General features: G+C 35.0%; 1 protein-coding gene across 3 annotated transcripts; it reads right to left on the reverse strand.

The window, feature by feature from the left end:
* Positions 1-5,441: 5,441 nt before the first annotated feature.
* Positions 5,442-21,401, reverse strand: LOC148661679 (pleckstrin homology domain-containing family S member 1-like). Of its 3 annotated transcripts, XM_088635747.1 has the most exons (17): positions 21,285-21,399; positions 19,273-19,323; positions 18,736-18,833; positions 18,218-18,336; positions 16,861-16,995; positions 16,178-16,256; positions 15,793-15,867; positions 14,610-14,675; positions 13,251-13,316; positions 11,540-11,659; positions 10,998-11,068; positions 10,553-10,615; positions 10,345-10,464; positions 9,903-10,001; positions 9,122-9,257; positions 6,704-6,799; positions 5,442-6,444 (listed from the first exon to the last, which is right to left on the reverse strand). In XM_088635747.1, exons 2-16 carry the CDS (start codon positions 19,301-19,303, stop codon positions 6,731-6,733), a joined length of 1,347 nt encoding a protein of 448 aa, XP_088491873.1. In that variant the 5' UTR covers positions 19,304-19,323; positions 21,285-21,399; the 3' UTR covers positions 5,442-6,444; positions 6,704-6,730. The 3 variants fall into 3 exon arrangements, with proteins under 3 accessions (XP_088491873.1, XP_088491874.1, XP_088491875.1); XM_088635748.1 differs by lacking the exon at positions 6,704-6,799 and having other exon boundaries at positions 21,285-21,401; XM_088635749.1 differs by lacking the exon at positions 10,345-10,464 and having other exon boundaries at positions 21,285-21,400.
* Between the last annotated feature and the right edge of the window lie 328 nt (positions 21,402-21,729).

Genomic DNA, 21,729 nt, shown 5'->3' on the forward strand with positions numbered 1-21,729 from the left:
ACTTTAGAGTAGTGCACATTTAGTACATGAACAAATATAAGGGGGAAAAGGCACTCTATACTTACTTAGTTGTACAATAACCAATATTAAAAGCTAAAGCAAAAATATAGTGTTTAAATGAATTTAACCTGTCTGAAAGTCTCCAATAGGCTTATGCAATGACTCTTGATTATTTGGAATGCTAAAGCCCTATTGCCCAGTGTGGAGCCTGGCCTGAATCAGCACGTCTCTGCTTATGTTGTACTATACCGGTTTAATAAAGCCTTAGCAACTGGATCTAGACCAGTCAGTGTTGAATTTAGTTCTTAGGTAACCAGTGTGATTTAGATAAGAGCAGAGATCTCTATATATATACACACACACAGTACACAATACAGTATGCTGCACCCTTAAGCATTGATGCTGTATTAAAATTCATACTCAAATTTATTTATTTTGCTATTATCTCAAAAAGACAAATTACTATATGGTAGATCTAAACCTGAGGAGCTTAAGGAAAACATGACCTCCCAACCAGTCCTTTTGATGCCTTTAAATAGCCCAGTGGGTTTTATTAAAACCCGATGTAATTTTTTTTCTGTGAACAGCTTGCGTGTGTGCAAGATCAAATTCTTAAGACATGAAAAATACATGCGAGATCAGATGGATATTAAACTTCAAAGGATAATATTACTGAAATGGTTTGATTGTATTTCAGCTTAGTTTGTGATAAATACTAATTTGAAAACTAAGGAGAGCTGCACATACAGTACTGTAAAACTGAGAAACATGAGGCATGTCTTGACAAAGCATTGCTGGAAATAAAGCTATCCAATCATGTTATTGAAGCATATACTGTATGCTGACTTCTCTCACAAACAGCTTGGGGTATCATTGTGGGTAACTGAGTTTTATGTGAGGTCCCTATATAATATATTTATTCAAGTCAATTATATTATTATTTTACAATGATGTATAATTTAGTAAGTGTAAATCAGAATTTAACATTCCATAGCATTAACTTACTAGGTTTTAATAACATTCCATTTGTGTTACACTCACATAAAATGAAGTATAGATACTTTCAGGTTTGCTAGAAATAAAGCAAAGTGTTGGCTATTAACCTAAACCTATTGCAGCCCAAGCATATTCAAATATGGTCAAAGCAGGTATAAAATAGCTTCAGGAGGCAAAAAGTGAAGTAAGTAAATCAGAAATCTGAGGCTCAGACATTAAAAAAGAAAAGGTTTTCTCTCATAGTCCAGCTGATCAAGAAAAAAAATCTTCCCTGCCATGTACCTAAGCAATAGAGACAAAGATTCTAAGAAATAAAAGTTATGCTCTTTACAGGGCACATATTAATATTCTGATACAATGCAGGACAGGAAGTAATTGAACTGCATACAGTATACTTTGATTTTTGACACAGCCATTAAAGCACAAAGATACTGGACATGAATACTGCCTCTGACTCACAATGAATTCTAGCACAGTGCACGATACTAATGGTCTACTTGCATGATATGTGGATAAGCTTTAATAGCAATACTGAAAGCAGAGTATCAAATGCTTAACCCTAAATCTTATATAATTGACAGGTAATAGTTACAGTTGACATTTTTTAATGTTATGCTTCCAGATGGAACTTCTTTGCGCCAAAATAATGAAACGCCTAATGGAAAACAAAGTTACAGCTCAGTTCTGCAAGAAAAGCATATTTTCCATGACTGGTATTTTTTAATAGTTGTGATGCTTTCTGGCTCTGCTGTGTTTTCTTCAAGTATAACTGCAATGACCCCAGCAAACTGTGGTCTTCGTGAGAAATCGTCTCCGCAGTCATGACCTTTAAGAACTATAGAAATGAATATGAGATACTATGTTCTAGGAGACAGAAACCCAACATGCTTTCAGGAACACTTAATGAAAGAACAGTAATTAATTGCATTTGGAGATACAGAGTATGAAGATATTAAAAGTGCAAGTGAAGAAATTGGCCTCCACCTCCATTAACCTTTTTTTCCAGAGATGTGGCTCTTTTACTAGCATTCCCTTTATGAATTCATTTTCAATTATAATTCATTACTATATATTTCAATCTCTCCCCTTTAAAAGCTTTTATCCTCTTGCACTCAGGGTGTTTAATTAAAATTCCTTCATGCAATCGTTGAGATTTAACTGAGCTTTAGCACCAAGTTCTTATCTCCATTTTTTTAAAACAGGTATTGAAAATTACATCTGTTGATGTTTTCATTAGCAAGAAAGCCAGAAAGAGGCAAAAAAAAGTGCTTTCATGATCTTATATTTTATTTTAGTTTCCGATGGATCTTTTCCTCTGTAACACCCTCAACCAGTCTTCCTTGCAAAACTGAAGTATATCCCTTTCTAAAATGCTTGCTTCTAACAAAGCTTTGTGGTAATTCTGTTACTAATCCTTTCCAAGGTTAGGTTTGGTTTTTCTGAATAGCCTTTTAATTGTAGAGTAGCCCATCTAATAAAAATTGAGACTACAAGTACTTAATTGCAACCAAAACTAAGAAAAATACATTGTTTATTTTACTGCTTTCACATCCTAAAAAAGTGCATTTTAAGTTGCACTATATACTGGTACATTATCTTAAAATTTCCAAAAAGCTAAAAAAAACAAACTTTTTTAGTACATTTAGGCAAGTTAAAAGTTTCGGGTATGCAGCTGAGATCTCACCTGGAACAGAAACCAGAAAGCACAAGTATACTCAAGAGCCAGGGTTGAAAAACCCAGAGAAATAGGGCGTTCGGCTTAATTTTTATTATATGTAATGGGAATAGCAATAACCAAGTTTATTGCAGTATTAATAGTACTATTCATGAGCATGTAATATTGGATAATTGAATAATTTCAGTAAACACAATTTGATTGTGATTAGACTCCACTGTCAATCCTTAACATATCTTCACCACTGATGTCAAGAGAAAAACAAAGCAAAATATTGTATTGATGCATTCATTCTGAAATTTGGTTTCTAAATATTTTCCGTAACACCTGTAAAACATCCAATAAACATACATATTTCTATATTTATTTTCCTTTGCAAACAACTGAACTTTGAATAAATTATGGCACCAAAAGGACTCCCACTATATCAACAATAATCATATCACAACCAGTTTGCAGCAGTATACTGTACCATTTCTTTTGTAACTGTTAAGAGAGCTTTCTTGTAGACAAGTCTGTGTAATTGAGATAAATTAATAAGGGCGATGATCGTATTTGTGGACTATTCAACAACGTGAAGAAAGATTTGTCTGAGAGACCTTGACTCATGTCACCCATGGTGTCATCTGACATTGTTTCAAATATTGCAAAAGCAATGACCTCCAATACCCATGCCCCCAGAGATCACATTATTTTGGCAAATGCATAATGTAATATACATATCTAGGCATAACATTCTTACATTTCCCCACGAATATACTTTTAAAGCTTTTTAGTGAGCTTAAACTTCCCAACTGTATATTTAGAACTAAAACTAACCAATTTTTCCATCTTGTAGATTTAATCAATGCAATAATTAGATATGCACATTAAAAACACTTAAATGTTGCTTTAAGTTATTTCCTAGTTAAGTCCAATAACAGCTACTTAAAGGTTCCAATTCGAAAGCAGAGAGCCGTGACATAAATTACTACATGACTTAATCTGCTGAATTGTAAATTGAAAGCTCAGCAGCATCTAAGCGGAAACACAGCATAATTGACAACGACTAAATTCGTGACCACGCACAAAAGAGATTAAGCTGCAATCAAAAACACCGATATTAACGTATTATTCGTAAAAGGCAATTTGGTTTGGTTTTGTTCAGATAGTTTTAAACAGTTTAAATGTTTTATCTAATGATAATACATTACCCTAATACCTCATTAAAAGAAACGAAGCAAAATTCAAAACTCATAGCCGATACCTCATCTAGGAAAAGTGGTCTCCAATTCAGGTTCTTTGCAATGTTATTGTGCCACCACATGGTTTTAAATGGATACTGCAGAGGGAAATTCTATAGAGTGCTGAACACAAAACGGTTTATTTTGGTGAGGTATGTTTTTGTATGAGAAAACATCTTTTGTACCGATCCTTTGAAAAACAAAAAAACAATTAAATATATCCCTTTGACATTTTAGGCATCATAACCATATATTTAAGAAATGCAACTAGAAACAATATGAATATGAAGGTGCTTGCAGATAAAAGCTATACTTTTTAGAACAACTAAAATAATTTAATTAAATTAAAAAAAACACCCATGCTTTAGTATATAAAGATTTTTTAAATGTTTACCTGGATTGAGTAGCTCACTGCAATTTTCATCACTCTCAAAATCATCATGCTAAGAACAGCAGCACTGCATCTTGTTTAATTTCTGTTGTTTTCAGAACAATGACTAAGGTGTTCAAACATGCAGTGCAATAAAGAATTCCTCTCTTAGATGCTCTCAGATGCTTTTAATTGGTGGAAACATCTGGTGTTGTTTTAACATGTAAACGCATCTATTTCATATCACTCGACCCAAGATTCAGCTGATTATTATTGTGGTTTTGTTCCTCATTGGTTGAGCCTACCCTAATCAGTATGAGCACCTGTTTCAAAGATGAGAGATTTTCACATCTTCACTGGAAAAAGGAATTCTTTGGTTATATACTGTATATATGAAAACTTAAAAGCTGAAGAGGGCTAGTTATTTTCAAATAACTACAACCTGGTGTTACCTATACAAATCATTAAAAAAGTACAAATACATTATTTTCTGTTAATAATGATATAATAATTACCATCCTCATTTTGAGTATACTGTAACCAATATTCACTGTATGTAAAATGTAAACAAACACCACATTTTGTCATAAAGCCTGCCTACTATAAGGCTGGCCATTCAAAGCAATATTTATGATGAGGTTCCCCTAATGATCCTCCCACATGTGTCTGTGGTCAATCATATCACGGGCTGCCTGTTGCAGAATTGTCTTTGCGCTCACTTAAACCTACTGGAGGTCAGTGCGGTCATCCCAAAACCATATCCAACAGGAGTCTCTGAAATTACAGGAATTCGTTACGACTGCCTTCTAGTTTAGACCAAGCTCTCAGTTACATGGCTACTCAAATTATATCATGAACAGTTAATGAATAATTGAAAAACTTCTAACCAGGCCCTAAGGGGAAGCATACGTAAAAGTACTTTTAATGAAGTGAATGTTTTCACTTGTACTCAACTGTAAAAGGCCTTTAGAAAACTCCTACATGCAATTAACAAAGAAAATAATTAGGCTAATTATTTAGTTAACTCTACCAAAAAATCAAAAAATGAATCTAACAAAAAGTTCATTTTTGTTATGCTTAACAAAAACCAGAACAACACAATCCCTCTAGGAATGTAGTTTGAGACCCCTGATATACTGCACAGTACTGCAAATAACACACTTCAAAAAGTATGGCATTTTTTAATTTAGTACAATATAGTTTTATTATTTTAGTACAATACAGATTACAGGAAGTAGATATGCAGTGTACTTTACATCAGGACTTTATTAAGAAAGGCTATTCAACTGATTATTGATAAAACACACATCATCTCAGTCCTGCATTTTAAAAGTCCTAGAAAGAGTGCATGTTAATAAAACATGGTAAAGATATTACATAAAGTACAATTCACAGTATGCTGTCAATTAGAAAGTGTCAATTGTCCTGTAAGAAATAAATACATTAACATTAAAGAATTTTACAGATAGCTACTGTACAAACATAATAACCTTAATAAAGAACAGGTAAAAGTTGTAGTGGGGTTTATGGCTGCAGCTAAGACTTAACAGCTCACAATGTCACCATATAACAGAGGATATTTGTATCCTCTTACTACTTAATGCTGTAAGCAGTAGGCTAAAGCCAGCTAATTCTTTATCATTCTCTGAAATATGAAAACCCTTCAACCTACAGTACAAGTAGGATTGGAGTTCACTGGAAGGTAGTTTTACTCATATTACCTATTCTAGTCAAGATAAGGCATTGAAACACTGACTGAAAAACAGTGATCACTTGTCATTTTAAAGAATGAACAAATGAGCTCCAAAACATCATTTAGCCTGGGAGCTTTTCTCCATCTGAAACAATGTGTCATTTTCTCTTTTACTGTTCAACCTTTGTGCACTGAAGGTAAACGTATAACTGTTAATTTCCCAGCTTGGGAGAAGGAAAGGGGATAAACATCGACAGTATATTGCTCATTATGAGGAGAGAGCTGACAGTCTGTGGTAGAAAAGAAGGAGATAAGGTGTGTGGGATACCATATACCAGATGGAACTTTCTGAAAGAAAGACAGGCATCACTAGGATAGCTGTGGCTTTGGGTAAGCAGGAATCCCAGTTATGCCTCTTGAATCAGGTGCCCCTTCTGATTCCTTACACTCCTTATGGTGAAAGGAAGTCCTCACCAATCATTTGCCACTGTTAAAAAAAATATTTTTTTTTATAGTCAGAAACAATACACCTAAGTACGTTCTACTGACTGGACTTCCACGACTAGTTAAGTAGCTGTAGAACAAGGAAGCTTTGTCTCACCCACCCCCTTTAATATGGTTAAATTATCGTGAAGAGTTGTTCTTTTTTTTCTAGTAATACATCCAAATTAAGACTCACTAAGCACTTAATTTCTTATACCTACACATAGGAAAGATTATAGCCAATAAATTTTGTTCACTCATACCAAGTTAATTCCATTCATATTTTTCCCTCAGTCACAGGCACATGTGTCAGAATTCAACAACCCTGACCCTGGTATTCTTTGAATCGTTATTTTCACCTGAAAAGGAAATGGAATATAGATGTTAAAATCTAAAAAACAAAAGATAGACATCATTTCTTTCTCTGTTCCATGTTGTGTTAAGCTTTTCAAGGGGCTTAACCCTGCAAAAATATAGATTCAGTTATACAGTATGTACCACAATTAACACACTTTCATCACTGTTTTATTTTTTTACATTTTCATCTACTCAAATGGATAAAGTCTCACAGTTAATTCATCTTATGCTACGGCAGTGGTTCTCAAACTGTGGTACGCGTACCGGCAGTGGTACGTGGCGTGCCGCCAAGTGGTATGCCAAATGACCCTGGAACTGTGTCGTGTGCGCTGAAAAATCGGGACGGGTTTTCATATTTTGTATTTTAATACGTGTCGAATACGCAGCCTACGTACTACGATACAGTGCGCGCTAATACTTCAGTGGACACAAGAGATACTCTGTAATTCTATACCACTCTATAGGAATGCGTGCTACGGATGCAAGTGACCAATTATATTTAAAAAAAAGCTACTGTATCTCCAGCAAATAGGGAGAAAGGAGAATGTGCGTGATTTTGGAACAATGCCACCGTTGTAAACACAGGAATGCATTTAAATACGTGCTACGAACGCAGGTAATCTTGTGAGCACACGAAAGTGTTATTACAGAAAAATATTTAAGAACTGTTCTAATTTGAGAAAAATACACCGAGCGTCTCTGTGTTTCGCTCCCATTCGCATGAAATAAAAACTTTAAATAAATACGGAAATAAAAACGGAAACGCGGAAATATGCAAGCTTTCGTATTGCTAAAGCAGGTAAGCTACACTATTTTTGAAGAACCTTATTTACCGTTGGCAAAAGAGCTGACACGTATTATGTGTAGAGAAAAAGCTGCTAAACAGCTCGACCTGCTGCCCCCCCCGAAAGACACAGTCATTCATAGAATTATTGAAATGAAGGATTATATCAAAAGTACACTGATAGAGCGCGTTAAGATGAGCAGATGTTTTTCATTGCAATTAGATGAGTCTGTAGTAGATTTGGCCAATTTGCTCGTTTACGTTAGATACGAGTTTGAGGGCATGTCCCATGAAGACTTTCTGTTCTGTAAACCGCTACCAACAGGAACTACAGGAGAGCACATATTTCAGCTTCTGAATGAATTTATCGTAGAGAATGGCCTCGACTGGATAAAATGCGTCGGACTTTGTACAGACGGTGCTAGAGCAATGACAAGCCGACATAACGGTGTAGTTGCACGAATTAGATAGGCTGCTCCAGAAATTAATGTACGCATTACAACATCCACCGCGAGACCTTTGCCGTCAAGAAAATGCCTGACGATTTAAAATCTATTAGACTCTGTTGTGAATTGTATCAAGGCTCGAAAAATTAATTCACATCTGCTTTGCTCAACTAAACAGGCTCACCCCTCTCACTGAAATGGTGCTTTTTTATTAGTTGTTGTTAATGTTTTTTTTTTCTGTAAAACACTTTGAGAAGCCACCTTTAAAGGCGCTATATCAAATAAAGTTTATTACTATAATATTATATGTATGTGTGAGTGTGTGTGCACGCACACTCATGTTGGTCATTAAGAATTTCTGGGGTTCCTTTGAGATGATGACTTGTAGGTGGTACTTGGATGCCTTGGTTGGATTAGGGGTGTTACTTGGTCCAAAAAGTTTGAGAACCACTGTGCTACGGCATTTTACAGTATATTTACTGTACATTCCTGAGGTTCTTTGTATTAAACGTACAGATACACACCTCTTTTAAAATCACAATTAATGTTTTAAAAAGCAATCTCTGCATCCTAATTTAAAAAGAACATTTCATGATGCTTGTGCTTTAAAATCTGAAAGGTGGCATTTTGTTTTATTTATGCTGCATGCCAGTATAAATGTATGCTTAAATACTACTTGTTAGCAAATCTCTTTTGCAACACCTGGTAAGAACACAGATCTGAAGGTTAAACTAGAGTATTGTAAAGAATAAATCATGAGTCATGAAGGTTGAAGGACAAGTGATCTGTGTCACCTCTCAAGTATGTGCCTATCAGATTAAAAACGTAAGATCCTCAAACCTTGTTTCATAATAAATAGATTTTTGTGGTTCATATTATCAAGAAAGATTTGTTACAGAAAAACATGCTTGAAGAGTCATTGTGCAGTCAAAAGTCCACACAAAAGCTTCAGGCCCTATTTACATGCATGTCTATAACAAAGGATCAAAACCAGAGTTTTCAAGTATCACCACAACCCAATAGCTGAGCTCCCAGACCGGAAAACTGGTTTACATGAGACAGTTACACTCTTCAATGATGATTGCTTTTACTACCTGTGCCTTCAGCAACTTGCTCAGGTACGTCTGTACTTCCTTTACATTCTGCGTCTGAAGATCATTCACTGCAAGTATCTGGTCTCCTTTGTGAAAGAGGCATCCAGAGTTTGGCAGACCAAGACACTGGGAGATGCTATATTAGAAACCAAACAATAAAATGACATAAGCCACAAGCTTGTTTATTGACCTTCCTCAATATTACTTAGTAGCTCCCTGTTTCAACTGCAATTTATTTTCAGATGCCAGAAAATTGTTCTGACCCGTGTGGAGATGTATTTATAGAATATAATGTGTTGTAACATTATACATCAGGTCCACGTGAGGACTGCAGATAATATACTGATCAGTAACCCAGTCCACATGATTGCTAAACAAGGACAAGAATGTTTATTGCCTTGGTGTTCAGTGGGCTTTAAAAATAAGCTAGGCATGAGGTAGGAAAGACAGACAACTCAGGAGGACCTTAGTTGCCAAGTTAAAGAATGAGCCCTAAAATTGTTAAGAGTTTATTGTTTCGTTTTATGAAAGAGCAATAACTGCAACAAGTAAAACTGTAATTATAATGCAGAATTGTGTCTTATTTAGAACGTACATAAGTCATTACCTTAATGAATTAATACTCATTTTTATGCTGCCTAACAAAGCAAGGATAAAACATGGTATAGAGACAAAAACATAATCCATGCTGCATGTGGGAGCACTGATTATTCCTTCAGCAAAGCTGCTAAGTTTGATGTGACTGACTTTTCTCAGTTTTTAACTGCACAAAAAAACATACCATGGTTTTCCATCCACCTCAGTCAAGAACAGAGAGTCTTTCAAATCACTCTGGTTTATGTACACATCCTTTTCCACTGGTATTTGGTTTTCAGTGATTCTAAAATAGTTTAAACAGTAAACAGTGATTTTCAGTGGAAATGTACATTAAGGCAGCAAAAACATTCATTTTGTTGCTCTAACAGCTAACATTGTTCATTCACTCTTTTGAAGTTAGAAACACAACTGCAGAATTTTTTTGTCATTTTGTGGAAATCAGTTTCCACAGATGGGCAATGTGTAATAAAAGTACAATGACAGTGATTATTTCTGATTTTATTTATTTATTTAATACAAAATAAAAGTAATTTATTTAGTTTAATTGATCCAAGGCAGTGGTCTTAAAGTTCTTGGATCTTGGTGGATCTCATGTCAAACAATTAAACTAACTACACTCCTCTTACCCTACAGTTTGACGTTGCTGGTCTTCATTCAGCAGTTTTATCTGGAACTGTAGGCCTTCCAAAGCCACGTTAATAGTATGTAAAAGACTTTCATTAGATTCCCCTAAGTCATCTTTGTCCCTGTGAGGATAAAGATAGTTCTACATTTAATTATTGTGAATCATCATGCAGTTCCAAAGAGAAATTTTAAGTACTGTGGGATTCTTACTTTGAACAGGGAGGTGCAGCGTCATCTGTGTTACTGGGTTGGACTTCTTTTGCGGTTTTGTAGCTGTATAAATGGGGAAAAAAAAAATCTTTTTATATTGTTTTACTGTATATGAGCTGTAAAATGCACTAAATAACAAAGTGATAATGTTATTGAAACCAGGGAATTCACTGGGGTATGCATATGAATTAGTATGAAGCTGTGTTTGAAATGTGTGGAGGATACTATTAGTTCAGTAATATACTGTAAACAGTATATCTTTTACAAATAAAACAGTGTGAAAAGTTCATTCATCATTTGGCAATCTTAAGATGAGGAAGGCTAATCTGTACAGGAGTATGTCATTGAAAAGAACCTGTGTTCTGTGTGCGCAGTAAAAATTCAAGGTATTATTATCTGAAGCTTTTCAACAGAAAACAAAACATGTAAGAGGATAATAATTTACACTGATTCCATTTCCATATAAAAGCTAGGACCATTTTCTTCTGTCTTCTCAAAATCTCTCCCATTTCTTTCCTAGAAAAAAAAACAAAAAATAAAGATAAATTATTCACAAAACGACTGTTAGAAAAATAAAATAAAAAAAATAACAGGCAATAATATACAGTTTTACAAATTAACATTAAATTATCTTCACAACTTTGTACATGTTTCCTTTCATATTTTATGTGATACATTATTGCTGTACCTGGCTACATTGAACAGTAATATGTAATGATTTCTGAACAGAGAGCGTCTTCAGAAAATGTGTTTACATGATAATTGGGAGGGAATGTGTAGGTGAAAAAATACCAACATCTGACTGAATGAAGGCTATTATTGGTAGTTTGCATAATATCAAAACTACTCTGCCTTTCGAGAAGATTATCTTTCCCTAAGTCAATTCCTAGGCAGACAACCATAAAAAGGAATAATTGTCTACAACTGAATATGCTCTCTAACACTGCTTATTACTTGTGTTAATAAAAGGCTCCCACTTTGCTTTACCGTAACATCTTTCATAATATTCCTAGGCACGTCGTAGTAGGCAGGGGAAGGGCAGATCGGCACCTCAGGGTCAGAGTATCTGTGGCTGCTGTCCACATTGTGAGATGAATTTGCAGATGCCTTGGAACAGGAAAACCAAAATTAGGCAACTTAGATGTAGATAGTAAATTAGACTGTAATTAATTGGAAGTAATAATAAATATGGCAAAACTGGTGATGTGGTCTTCAAACCTTTTTTACACTAATCAAAAACTTGCTCCCACCATTCTATATATATATTTGTATGAGCTTAACATGCAGAAGTTACATAGTTATATTGTCACAGTCAGGTGCCTCAGCCAGTTGCGGCTGGCATCATCCAAATCGATAAAGTTGCTGGGGCATCTGAAGCGAGGGCAGGAGTATAGGATGTGGTCGGCCGTCTGCTCCTTGCCATCGCCGCATTCGCAAGTTGGGTCATCAGTGAGACCCCAATTGTGTAGGGTGGCCCGGAAACGGCCCTGTCCGGTTCTTAGTCAGTTCAGCTTGACCAAGGCTTGTCTGGGTAGGTCATTTCCAGCGGGTTTGTTGGATACTTTGTCAATAAATTGTTTCAGTCTGTGGTTGTTATAATTCCACGCGTCTTGCCACTTTTTGTTAGCCCAATTAGTGCCATTGTTGTTGTTTGCTTCTTTCATAAGGTGCCTCATTGTGTTAGAAGGTGAGTGCCGGTTTTCTAATCGGAGGATTGTGGTGTTCCGGTTGCAGATGGCATCGTGCAGCAGGTGGTTGGAGTCATCCGAGGCTTTCAGTGCAAGGTTGATGCAACTTGCTTCATTCATTCATTGCATTCTGAAACTACTGTAAAACTAAAGTCAGAGTACATTTTGTTGTCTTGCACTGCAGACTTACATTTGAAGTGATGAAAATAATTTACATCTTTGGCAATTTATATACTGTATAGTATATACAGTACATGCTTAAGGTGTATATACAGTACCTTTGAAAAATATTGACACCATGTGGTGTGTGTGGTGGTACTGTAAATGATGCATAGAATTTTTTTAATCTTTATATTTCATTCAAAACCTGAATGCTCAAACATAAGACGTCAAAGAACAAGATAGGCTACAGTACATATCAACAAAAACTAAAGAGAAAAAACCTGGTGGTGGTGGTAAGCATGGTGATTGTAATATTTTTCAATATTTTTAACACTTCACTTGATCTATGCTTAGATACTTTACCCCTGATATATTTTTAAGCTTCGTGGTCTTCATGGTTGAATCTTTGCTTTAAATGTACTACCTACTGTAAGTGACCTTAGAGAGAGAGAGACATATTTATATTGAAGTTATGTGAACCACTATAATTGCACACAGACAGAGGACACTCAAATAATTGTGTGGTTCATTAAGATATTTTAATGCTCCTAAATTCGTTTATGATATGAATCGATCATGACTTTTCAATTTTTCTTCACATTATCTAATTACTACTTTCTTTTTTTGTTGTTTTTTTTTGCTTTGAATGTGTGTAATACAACCAATGTTAAATGCTACTTCAAAAACTATCATGATTGCAAGTTTTAAATCTTTAAAGCAATAAAATGTGAAAATTGTGGAAGGGTCTTAATACTTTTGCAAGGCACTGTATACTGTATATATATAGAGAAAGATGAATTCAGTAATAATTTATGTATACTATGTATAGTAGTAATTGTCAACTTTACCTCTGTCATAGTGCTGCATCCCTTTGCTGTTTCAGGATTAGAAGATGATCGTGATTTTGATTCACCCTGAGTAGAAGAGAGATGTTTAACATGGATAAAAGTACCTCATTAGGATATGAGTAGGCCAGTAGTTATAGTTGGTAGTAGACTACATAAAATATTAATGATGGCGTCTGCCGGTCTGTGTTTTCTGTATATGTCTGTTCGTTTTGTTTTCAAGTTAGGAAAACAGGGTAGCCTTCCCGGCATGTAAACAGGGTACTGTCAGTAAGTTAGTTTATGCCAGTTTTTTTTCATTTCCTTTCAAGTCCTTTGTCTGTTAACTGAAACCATTCAATAAACCAAGGACCCTTCTGTTCCAATGGTGCTTTGAGTGTTTAATATGGAAAGGTCCTCATATTGTCCACAATATGCTATTCATATTGGAGAGGGGACCTTCCTCAGAGCTTAGAGTAAACAGAAGAGATCAGATATGAGTGGGGCAATGGAGGTACCAGAGTGCTTAACTGTGACATGCACATATACAGTAGTAACACTTAACATCTATGTAACTCACTTTCAATGCATTTTAATGCTAACAAGGTAACACAAAATAATAATTTCACATACTGTACCATAAACATATACTATTAGGCCTATTCTATTTTTGAAAAATGACAGTCCTGTCTTTGGATCATTAGTGATTTAGAATTTGACTGTATGATCTTCCACTAGCCTGTATTGTATGTAGCCCATGTGCGAACACATTGAAAAAAAAATAGGATTTTATTTATTTAAGGGTAAAATTCTTGTCACCCTAATTATTTTCATGAAACCATGATTTAAACAATTTTACATTTAAATAAAATATCTTAACAGTTTGTTCGAAACTAGTAGCCTCATTTAGATTTAGCCAGTCTTCAAGGGAAAACTTCTCAAACACTGTAAGTACTATACTATATTATATAAGTATTATCTTCTCAAACAATGTCTCTTCATTTCTGAGCACAACTGTTGCTGAATTTTTAGCATACAATATCACTTTGCAAAATCCAACCCCTGTCAATCCCGTTTCATTACTACACTGGCAGCATGCACAACACTGCAAATCGCAAGGATGTTGAACTGAGCTGTTTTGGCTATTTAACCTTCTTCAGGTGTAAATACATTCTCACAGCTTCTTCTCACATCTGCAGAAGGCTCAATAGCTGAAACTGTGTTTCTTCTTTCTACCTTTTAGAGTGGAATTTTCTTTTTCTTGTTCCTTTGCAACAAACACACGCTGAAGATCCACCACAAATGAACCTACAGTATATGTACTGAACGATGCACTATATGTTTAGTTTACTTATGTTATACACTCCAAATCGTCAGCTTTACCTCTTTTATACTGCTGCATTCCTTTGTCATTTCCGGATCAGAAGATGATCTTATTTTTAATTCTTCCTGTGTGGAAGAAAGATGTTTCTTATTCACATCCGTAACACAGATACTGGTTTGCATTTTGATTCACATAATAATTTAAATGAATTTGTTTTCCTTTGACTTGTTGCTGAGCCCATTTACTGTGCAGTATCATTGTTTTATATAAGTGTCTCTACTTGTTGTCTATTTTTAGTCCCTCATTATACTGAAACATTTAAGGGAGCGCTTTTGTTTTTAAAACTGTTGTCAAATGATTAATTTGTACTGGGCTTGACACTCTTGATAACCAATTGTCAAATACCTTCAATACAACTATCCAACAATCCAATTATCCACCAATTTTTTAACTGCTTTATCCAATGCAAGGTAGCTGGGGAGTCAAAACATATGCCACCAAGCACCAGATACAAGTCAGGATACACCCTGGACAGGATGCCAGACCATCACAGAGCTCACACTGACACAAACTTTCACACTTTCACAGAAGCCAATTAACCAACCCATACGTGTTTGGACTGTGTGAGGAAACCAGATCACCATAAGGAATCCCATGAAAACATGGAAAGAGCATACAAAGTCCACAGTGATAGCACTGCTGGAATTGAACACAGGGCCAAGCCACTGTGTCACCATGTCACCCTTGTCAAATACAGTTTTCTTTTAGCATATTTACTTTTAAAAGCAAAATACCTCAAACACGTTTCCCTGCATAGAAATAACTGATTTTGCTTAGGCCAGGATAGTATTAATTATATTATTATTATTATTATTATTATTTGTTTCGTGAAAATACTTATTCCTGCCAGGAGACATCATCTCATGATCAAATCCTAAAATAAAAAATAAATCCTAGGGGTGTGGAATACTGTAGATACAGGAAGAATTAATGCACTCAATAAACAAAGGGGCCCCTTCCTTTGTAATCTATTTCATAAAAACAGAGGCAAAGACATTTAAGGAAAGGAACTTGATCACTGATGAATATAGTATTTTGCTCTTGAGCTGCATGAAGGAAAATAAGCAGCTCATACTGTACATTCAGAGAGAAATAATCTACAGCATAAATGATAAAGCAAAGAAAAGGAGAAAACCAGTCTTAATATTATATACATTTTTTATAAAAGAAAAGGTACTCTACCTCATCAAGCGAGCCCTGATCACTAAAGCTGTCTTTGGATCCTATTCTTGTTCGCTGTGTTAGACACTCCACTCGCTGAAACAAGCACAGATGTGATGAGCAGGGATGAGCAAGATAGAAGCAGAAGGGTCTTCTTTTCCATAGTAAAGTTTTAAAAGTCTGAGTTTTCAGCCATACAACAAGCCAGGTATCAACACCTTGAATGATTCTAAAGCCACATTTTTAAATGTTTTATCCATGAATGCTGGCAACAATTACTGTATTCTCTGTTTAAAAAAAAATCAAGAAACAGCTGTGGTTAACAGCTGAAATTTTGCCTTTGTATAATTTAATGAGGTCTGATAACACCATTTTACTACAACTACAATAAGATAAATCATTGTACCTCTGGGCTCCAATGTTCTTTTTGTGATAATGACATCAGTATATTATATATGGATTCAAACCAAAGATCCATTTCTTCTCTACAATAAGCAAACACATAATGATTAGAGTTATTAAACAGACCAGAAATGACAGCTTTCAATATTTATTTACAGATTTTCTGTTCCGAATCATTACACACTTCAATGTCATGATGATACGTTTACTCGATTGGAATACTTGTAATAACATTTGTAGAATAAGTATCTAACTTTGTCCTGTAATGTTATTTTTCATTTTATGCATGGTAATAGTTTGTTATTTTATTATAGTCAGATCTCTAATGGATATCCAGATATACAGTAAGTAGAACAACTGAAAGTTCTAGAAATCTTATGATTTGTGTTCTAATCTCAGCTATTTAACTGCCCAAATAATAGTCCAAATACACTGAATACCTCTAACAACACAGTAGAATTTTTCTATGGAAAATTTCATAAGGTCTATGTACAGTTTTTACTTGGCTCATACTGTATACAGGAAGTAAAGTATTTCTCAACACAGCTGAGAAAAAAATGAAACAAACTTCAAATATGTGACTGAAAAAAGTATGGTTGATGGTGAAAAGATAAGAGGATTCCCATTTCTTGGTCATTAGGATGCCTCTGCTTTAATCATTTCTTTAGGAAAATTAACTTTACTTACTTGTTTTCTCCAATGAGGAAATAATCCCTAAGACCAGCACGGATAAAAAGCACCATTTCGGGGGAACATTTGAACATCTTCTGAATCACGTTCCACTTCACATGGTTTTCGGGACTCAAGTAAATATAGGAAATGCTGTAATAAAATGACACAGTTTACATAATATGATGAAATTAAAACCTTAAAATGTCAAGCGTAAGCCCTGTGGAAAAACAAATAATGATGCGTACCTTTCAGTGTCCATGTGCACTTTTATATTTTGTGTCACATTTTGTGTTTTAGATTATGCTTTTGAATTTATAATTATATAAATCTTAGTTATGTTGAGCATCATAGTCATGTTTACCACTACTCAGTAATGAGTAGTGGTAAGAACACTAAGAACACTTAGAACTATATTACACTGTACAGTATGTTTTCACATTTAATTTAGGTGGCCTAGTTGATCTTTAAGGTTATGCTGGTACAACATCATTAATTATAACGACATAATTTGTGACCCTAGCGGGAAGGTGGCACAATGGTTAGCATTGCTGCCTTGCAGTGCTGGGGCCTTGGGTTCAGTTCCTGGGGTACTATCTGCATGGAGTTTACATGTTCTCCCTAGTTCACCTTAGTGCGTTTCAACCTACAGTCTAAAGGCATGCTGGTGGGTAAATCGGCTTCTGGGAAAATTGGCCGTGGTGTGACTGGTGTCCTGCCCAGGGTATACCCTGCCTTATGCCCAATGCTTCTGCAATAGGCTCCAGGCCACTGTAACCCTGACTTGTATAAATGGTTATTGAAAGTGATGTGATGTAATTAATTTTGACCTACAGATTTTCCCAGAGTTGTTTTTTTTTGGGTGCTAAAGCACCTGACATGCGTCTTAATGACCTTTTTACACTGCTGTCAATATTTTACATAAGCAAAAAAAGATCACCTGCAGAACCTACCATATACATTACAGAAATGTATAAGACACTGCTGTTTCCCGTGCAGGAGGGGAAGGCAAGATTTAATTGGGGTTAAACTGTGATAGATGACACTGTAGTACATCTCATTTCCAGATTAAAAAACAAGAATAACCTTGATCATCTGGAAAAAAAGATCTTCATCTCTAACACATACCCAAGCTATGGAATTGTATCTAGGATTTACATGATGTAATGTTGTATTCTGCAGAACTGCTTATAGATAACGTCACCATCATCATTTAGACTTAAAAAAAAAGTAATGTGGCAAAGTATAGAGAACTTTGGCAGATTTAATTTCAATGCAACACTTTGTTTTTCTTAAATGTCAAAATGCAAACCAATCATATTTACATAAAACATTATCGCATACTGATAAAAAAATATGACATTGTATTACTTACGTAGATATATCTATTACTCCTTGTACTTTTGATCTATCCTCATCACTCTTGTAGTATTTAAGGATATATGCATTGTCGCTTGTTTTTTTAAGTACAAAAAATCGCCTCTTCCAAGATTTCTACATGTGTAGGAAGCAGAAGATAAATTAAAAAAAATACATTTAAAGTTTTTTCTGTTCCATTTTCAAGATTCTATTTGTCATATGAATTTGATTTTTTTATCTAAAACTACGTCCCCACAGATATTTTTTTAAGTTCACTGGGCTTCCCAACATAATCTACTGCTTAATATGAGACTGAGAGAATATGAGTGTTTTGAAAGGGGATAATATACTATATCATCCCTTATGTACAGTAAACATGTTTAAAGAAGCCTTTACTTGTATTTTCTTAGGACCTTTCAGTTCGGTATGAGGGGAAAGGAAAAAATTATGACCATCTTAAATAATAACACACAGTCTTTTTTGTGGTAACTGAATATCTTGTTGATACTTGACTGTCTACTCTCAAAGACTTACAAGAGTCTTTAAAAGGCCTGTTGGAGGGGATTTTAGCAAGGATCCAGTAACTATGTCCTCAAAACCATCATCCGTTCTGTAAAACACAGCTCTCGGACCTGTAAAATATCACGTGCATCATTTTATTTCCATTTCATGCATAAAGTGATTCATTCACTCAAAGAGGCATGATAACATTGTAAATGAACTACTTTTCAAAAGTGAAATGACATCTACTGTCATGGTCACTAGCTGTATTGTACTCTAAAAATGGTAAGCCACCATTTTTATAATATATGTAGTCTGTATATATGTAGAAGGAAAATACAAAGATATTGCATCGATTTTCAAACGTTTTGCCGTGGAAAACATTTATTCTACAAATGCAAATATATAATAATATATTAAAGGGAACATTGCATAATAACCCATGAAGGCAAGAAACTAGATCATTTAATAGATCATTTAAAACCAATTTAATTAAACAAAATGTTTTTGTAGTTAAGTTCCAGTCTGCAAAAATAGGATACTAGGTAATGAAATGGTTTATTAACATACCTGAATTCCTTAAGCTGACTCTACTTAGCATTGTGATGTGTTTAAATCACCCTGTTAAAAATAGATAATTTATTATAATTTTCTATCTAAGTTATTAATATACATTTCGCTTACACAGAATTTAAATTCTAATAAAACTCATTTAACGAATGATGAACAACAGAAAACAACACCCAGATCTAATGGATTTAATTAAATATTTTAACTTTAAGTGGACATATCTAATTAAATAATCTAACAGATGTCAAACAAAATCACAGGAAAGTTTTGGTATGACACTTGATATATAGCTGGAATGAAAAGCATTACAAAGTTAGTATAGGGTATGAGGTTTCTATTCATTAACACAATCCTGGAAGTACGAACACAAAGCATTGATAAGCCACTGGACAGCCTGCTGAGATGTTCCTGTGAAGCCTGGTTTCACCACAACGTCTCCACACACACTGTTGTTCAGGATCCATTAAGTGCAATACGCCTTTCAGCTGTGAATAAATCACTTTACCACTCCTTCTGCCACCATTTCAACATGCTCTAGTGCGTAGAAGATGGCTATGGTATCCATAGAGTATGGTATGAGCTACAGATACATGGGGTCATTGCTTCCTGGAATTTCTTGTGCAGTCTACAGGATCCACAGTAAACTAAAATGCAGATGGGTCAAATGGATGTGACAGTTCTGAGATGGTGTACTGACCATTTGCCTTCCAGGACATAGCCTGTCCACCACAGAGCCAATTTCCTGGTTTTACTGGTATATAGCGCAGATTATAGAAGCAAAGCATCACTTTCCCCAGACAATAACTTTCACACCTTCAGTCATGCCAATAGCAACCAGACTATCATCATTACTTAAAAAGAGCATGGTTATATCATTAAGTGTTCTTGCATTAATAAAATCGTGTATTTGTTGGCCATTTTAACTCAGTACAAAACTGAAATACTGATCATCTGGTCTTTGTATAAGATCAGCATTTTATTATCCCAAAGAGAGCCAAACCTTTACCAAACTCAGAACCCAAGATCCATGCTGGAAAAGTGAAGCTTTGTGCAAGCAAAATAAACAAGTTAAACGCTGCAGAAACAAAGGAGAAATAAAGATGTAAACAAGGTTGTATTAGAAAGAAAATCAACCATGTAAAGTATATACAGTATGCCTGCCGGATTTTTAAAATAAAACAAAAAGAAAAAAAACACCCTCACCTGAGGGAAGCATGCTAATTCAACATCATGACCTACAGGCAGATTATTGCTGCTACACACAGTTAAGATCGATGTACTTAAAGAAACACTCTTGTGACTTGGAACCTGCAAGCATACTGGAATGTACTTGTATGCCAAGAAATCTGTTCCTTTTGTCTTCCTGGCTCAGTTAAGTTCTACTAACAAATACTAACAAATACAAAAATCATACAAATTAGAAATGATGGTAAAGTACAATAAAACAGCTAAACTGTCTAAATTCATACAATGTACAGTACCATATGAAAATACATTTATTCCTATGATGTAATGATTACATTTAACACTGTAAAAGAGTCGTTACAGAATCCATGACTGATTCAGTGAGAAAGGGCTTTTTGCCATATTTATAAGTTTGGTTTTAGGGATAAACACAAGACCAGCACATTACACAGTAATCCAAAGAATAATTCAGGTTTAAGAAAGTTCACCTTCATAAAGTCTCACTAAAAGTAATTGGTACATCACCACAGTGCAGTAAACAAATACAAAACTCACTGACTGGCATAACCATCAGAAATCATACATCTGTACTCATTTGTTTGCTACTTAAATCTGTATGTATTTGTATGTTTTTTCAAATAGATTTTAAAATTCTCTCACTGCTGAGAAAAAATAGCTTTAGGTTTATACAAACCAGAAAAACTCGTTCTAATTCTAATTCTAAAAATCTAATTCCGAAGTAAAGGTGTGTATGGATAACTGCTAAATGACTTCATAAATTTAATGTTATTTTTCTGCACACAACAGCAATAGCGCATTGATATTACCTGGTATCCTGAAGTTGTGATCCTTCTTCTCTTCTGGCAAATCTTTGCTTTGAGAAACCTCCCTGGTTTGCATTTAAAGTAGGAATGTTGAAGGAAGTTCCACTAGATAATTCTGTGGTGATATGATGTCACAAGCAAACTTTCCGGTTATGTGCATTCACCTTTGTAAACAACGAGGTCCCATTAATCTCCTTAAGGCACGTTTGATTTGAGCTATTTTCCATTAATCTCATCTGACCTACAGCAGATGTATGTCCAAAATATTTAAGCTTTTCACATAACTGGGGATATATTTACTTGTAATTTCTGACACTCATTTTCATCAGTTCTGTCCTACAGTATATTGTAACGCTCCGGGGTATACATGGGCGCCCTCACTGCTGCGGGGACTCGAACCCGGGCCTCCAGTGTCACTCAACAGGGACCCAGACTCTTGAGCCAAAGG

This window comes from Lepisosteus platostomus, chromosome 6 (genome assembly GCF_059453375.1).
Source record: "Lepisosteus platostomus isolate fLepPlt1 chromosome 6, fLepPlt1.hap1, whole genome shotgun sequence".
In the NCBI taxonomy this organism is placed as follows: Eukaryota; Metazoa; Chordata; class Actinopteri; order Semionotiformes; family Lepisosteidae; genus Lepisosteus; species Lepisosteus platostomus.

What these genes read in the sequence shown, in the direction of transcription:
- LOC148661679 (XM_088635747.1), bottom strand. Translation starts at nt 19,303, where the DNA reads ATGCTAAGTAGAGTCAGCTTAAGGAATTCAG. An exon ending in AGTCAGCTTAAGGAATTCAG is followed by an intron (nt 18,834 to 19,272) that starts GTATGTTAATAA and finishes GATATTTTACAG; the next exon opens with GTCCGAGAGCTGTGTTTTAC. An exon ending in TTCCTCATTGGAGAAAACAA is followed by an intron (nt 16,257 to 16,860) that starts GTAAGTAAAGTT and finishes TGCTTATTGTAG; the next exon opens with AGAAGAAATGGATCTTTGGT.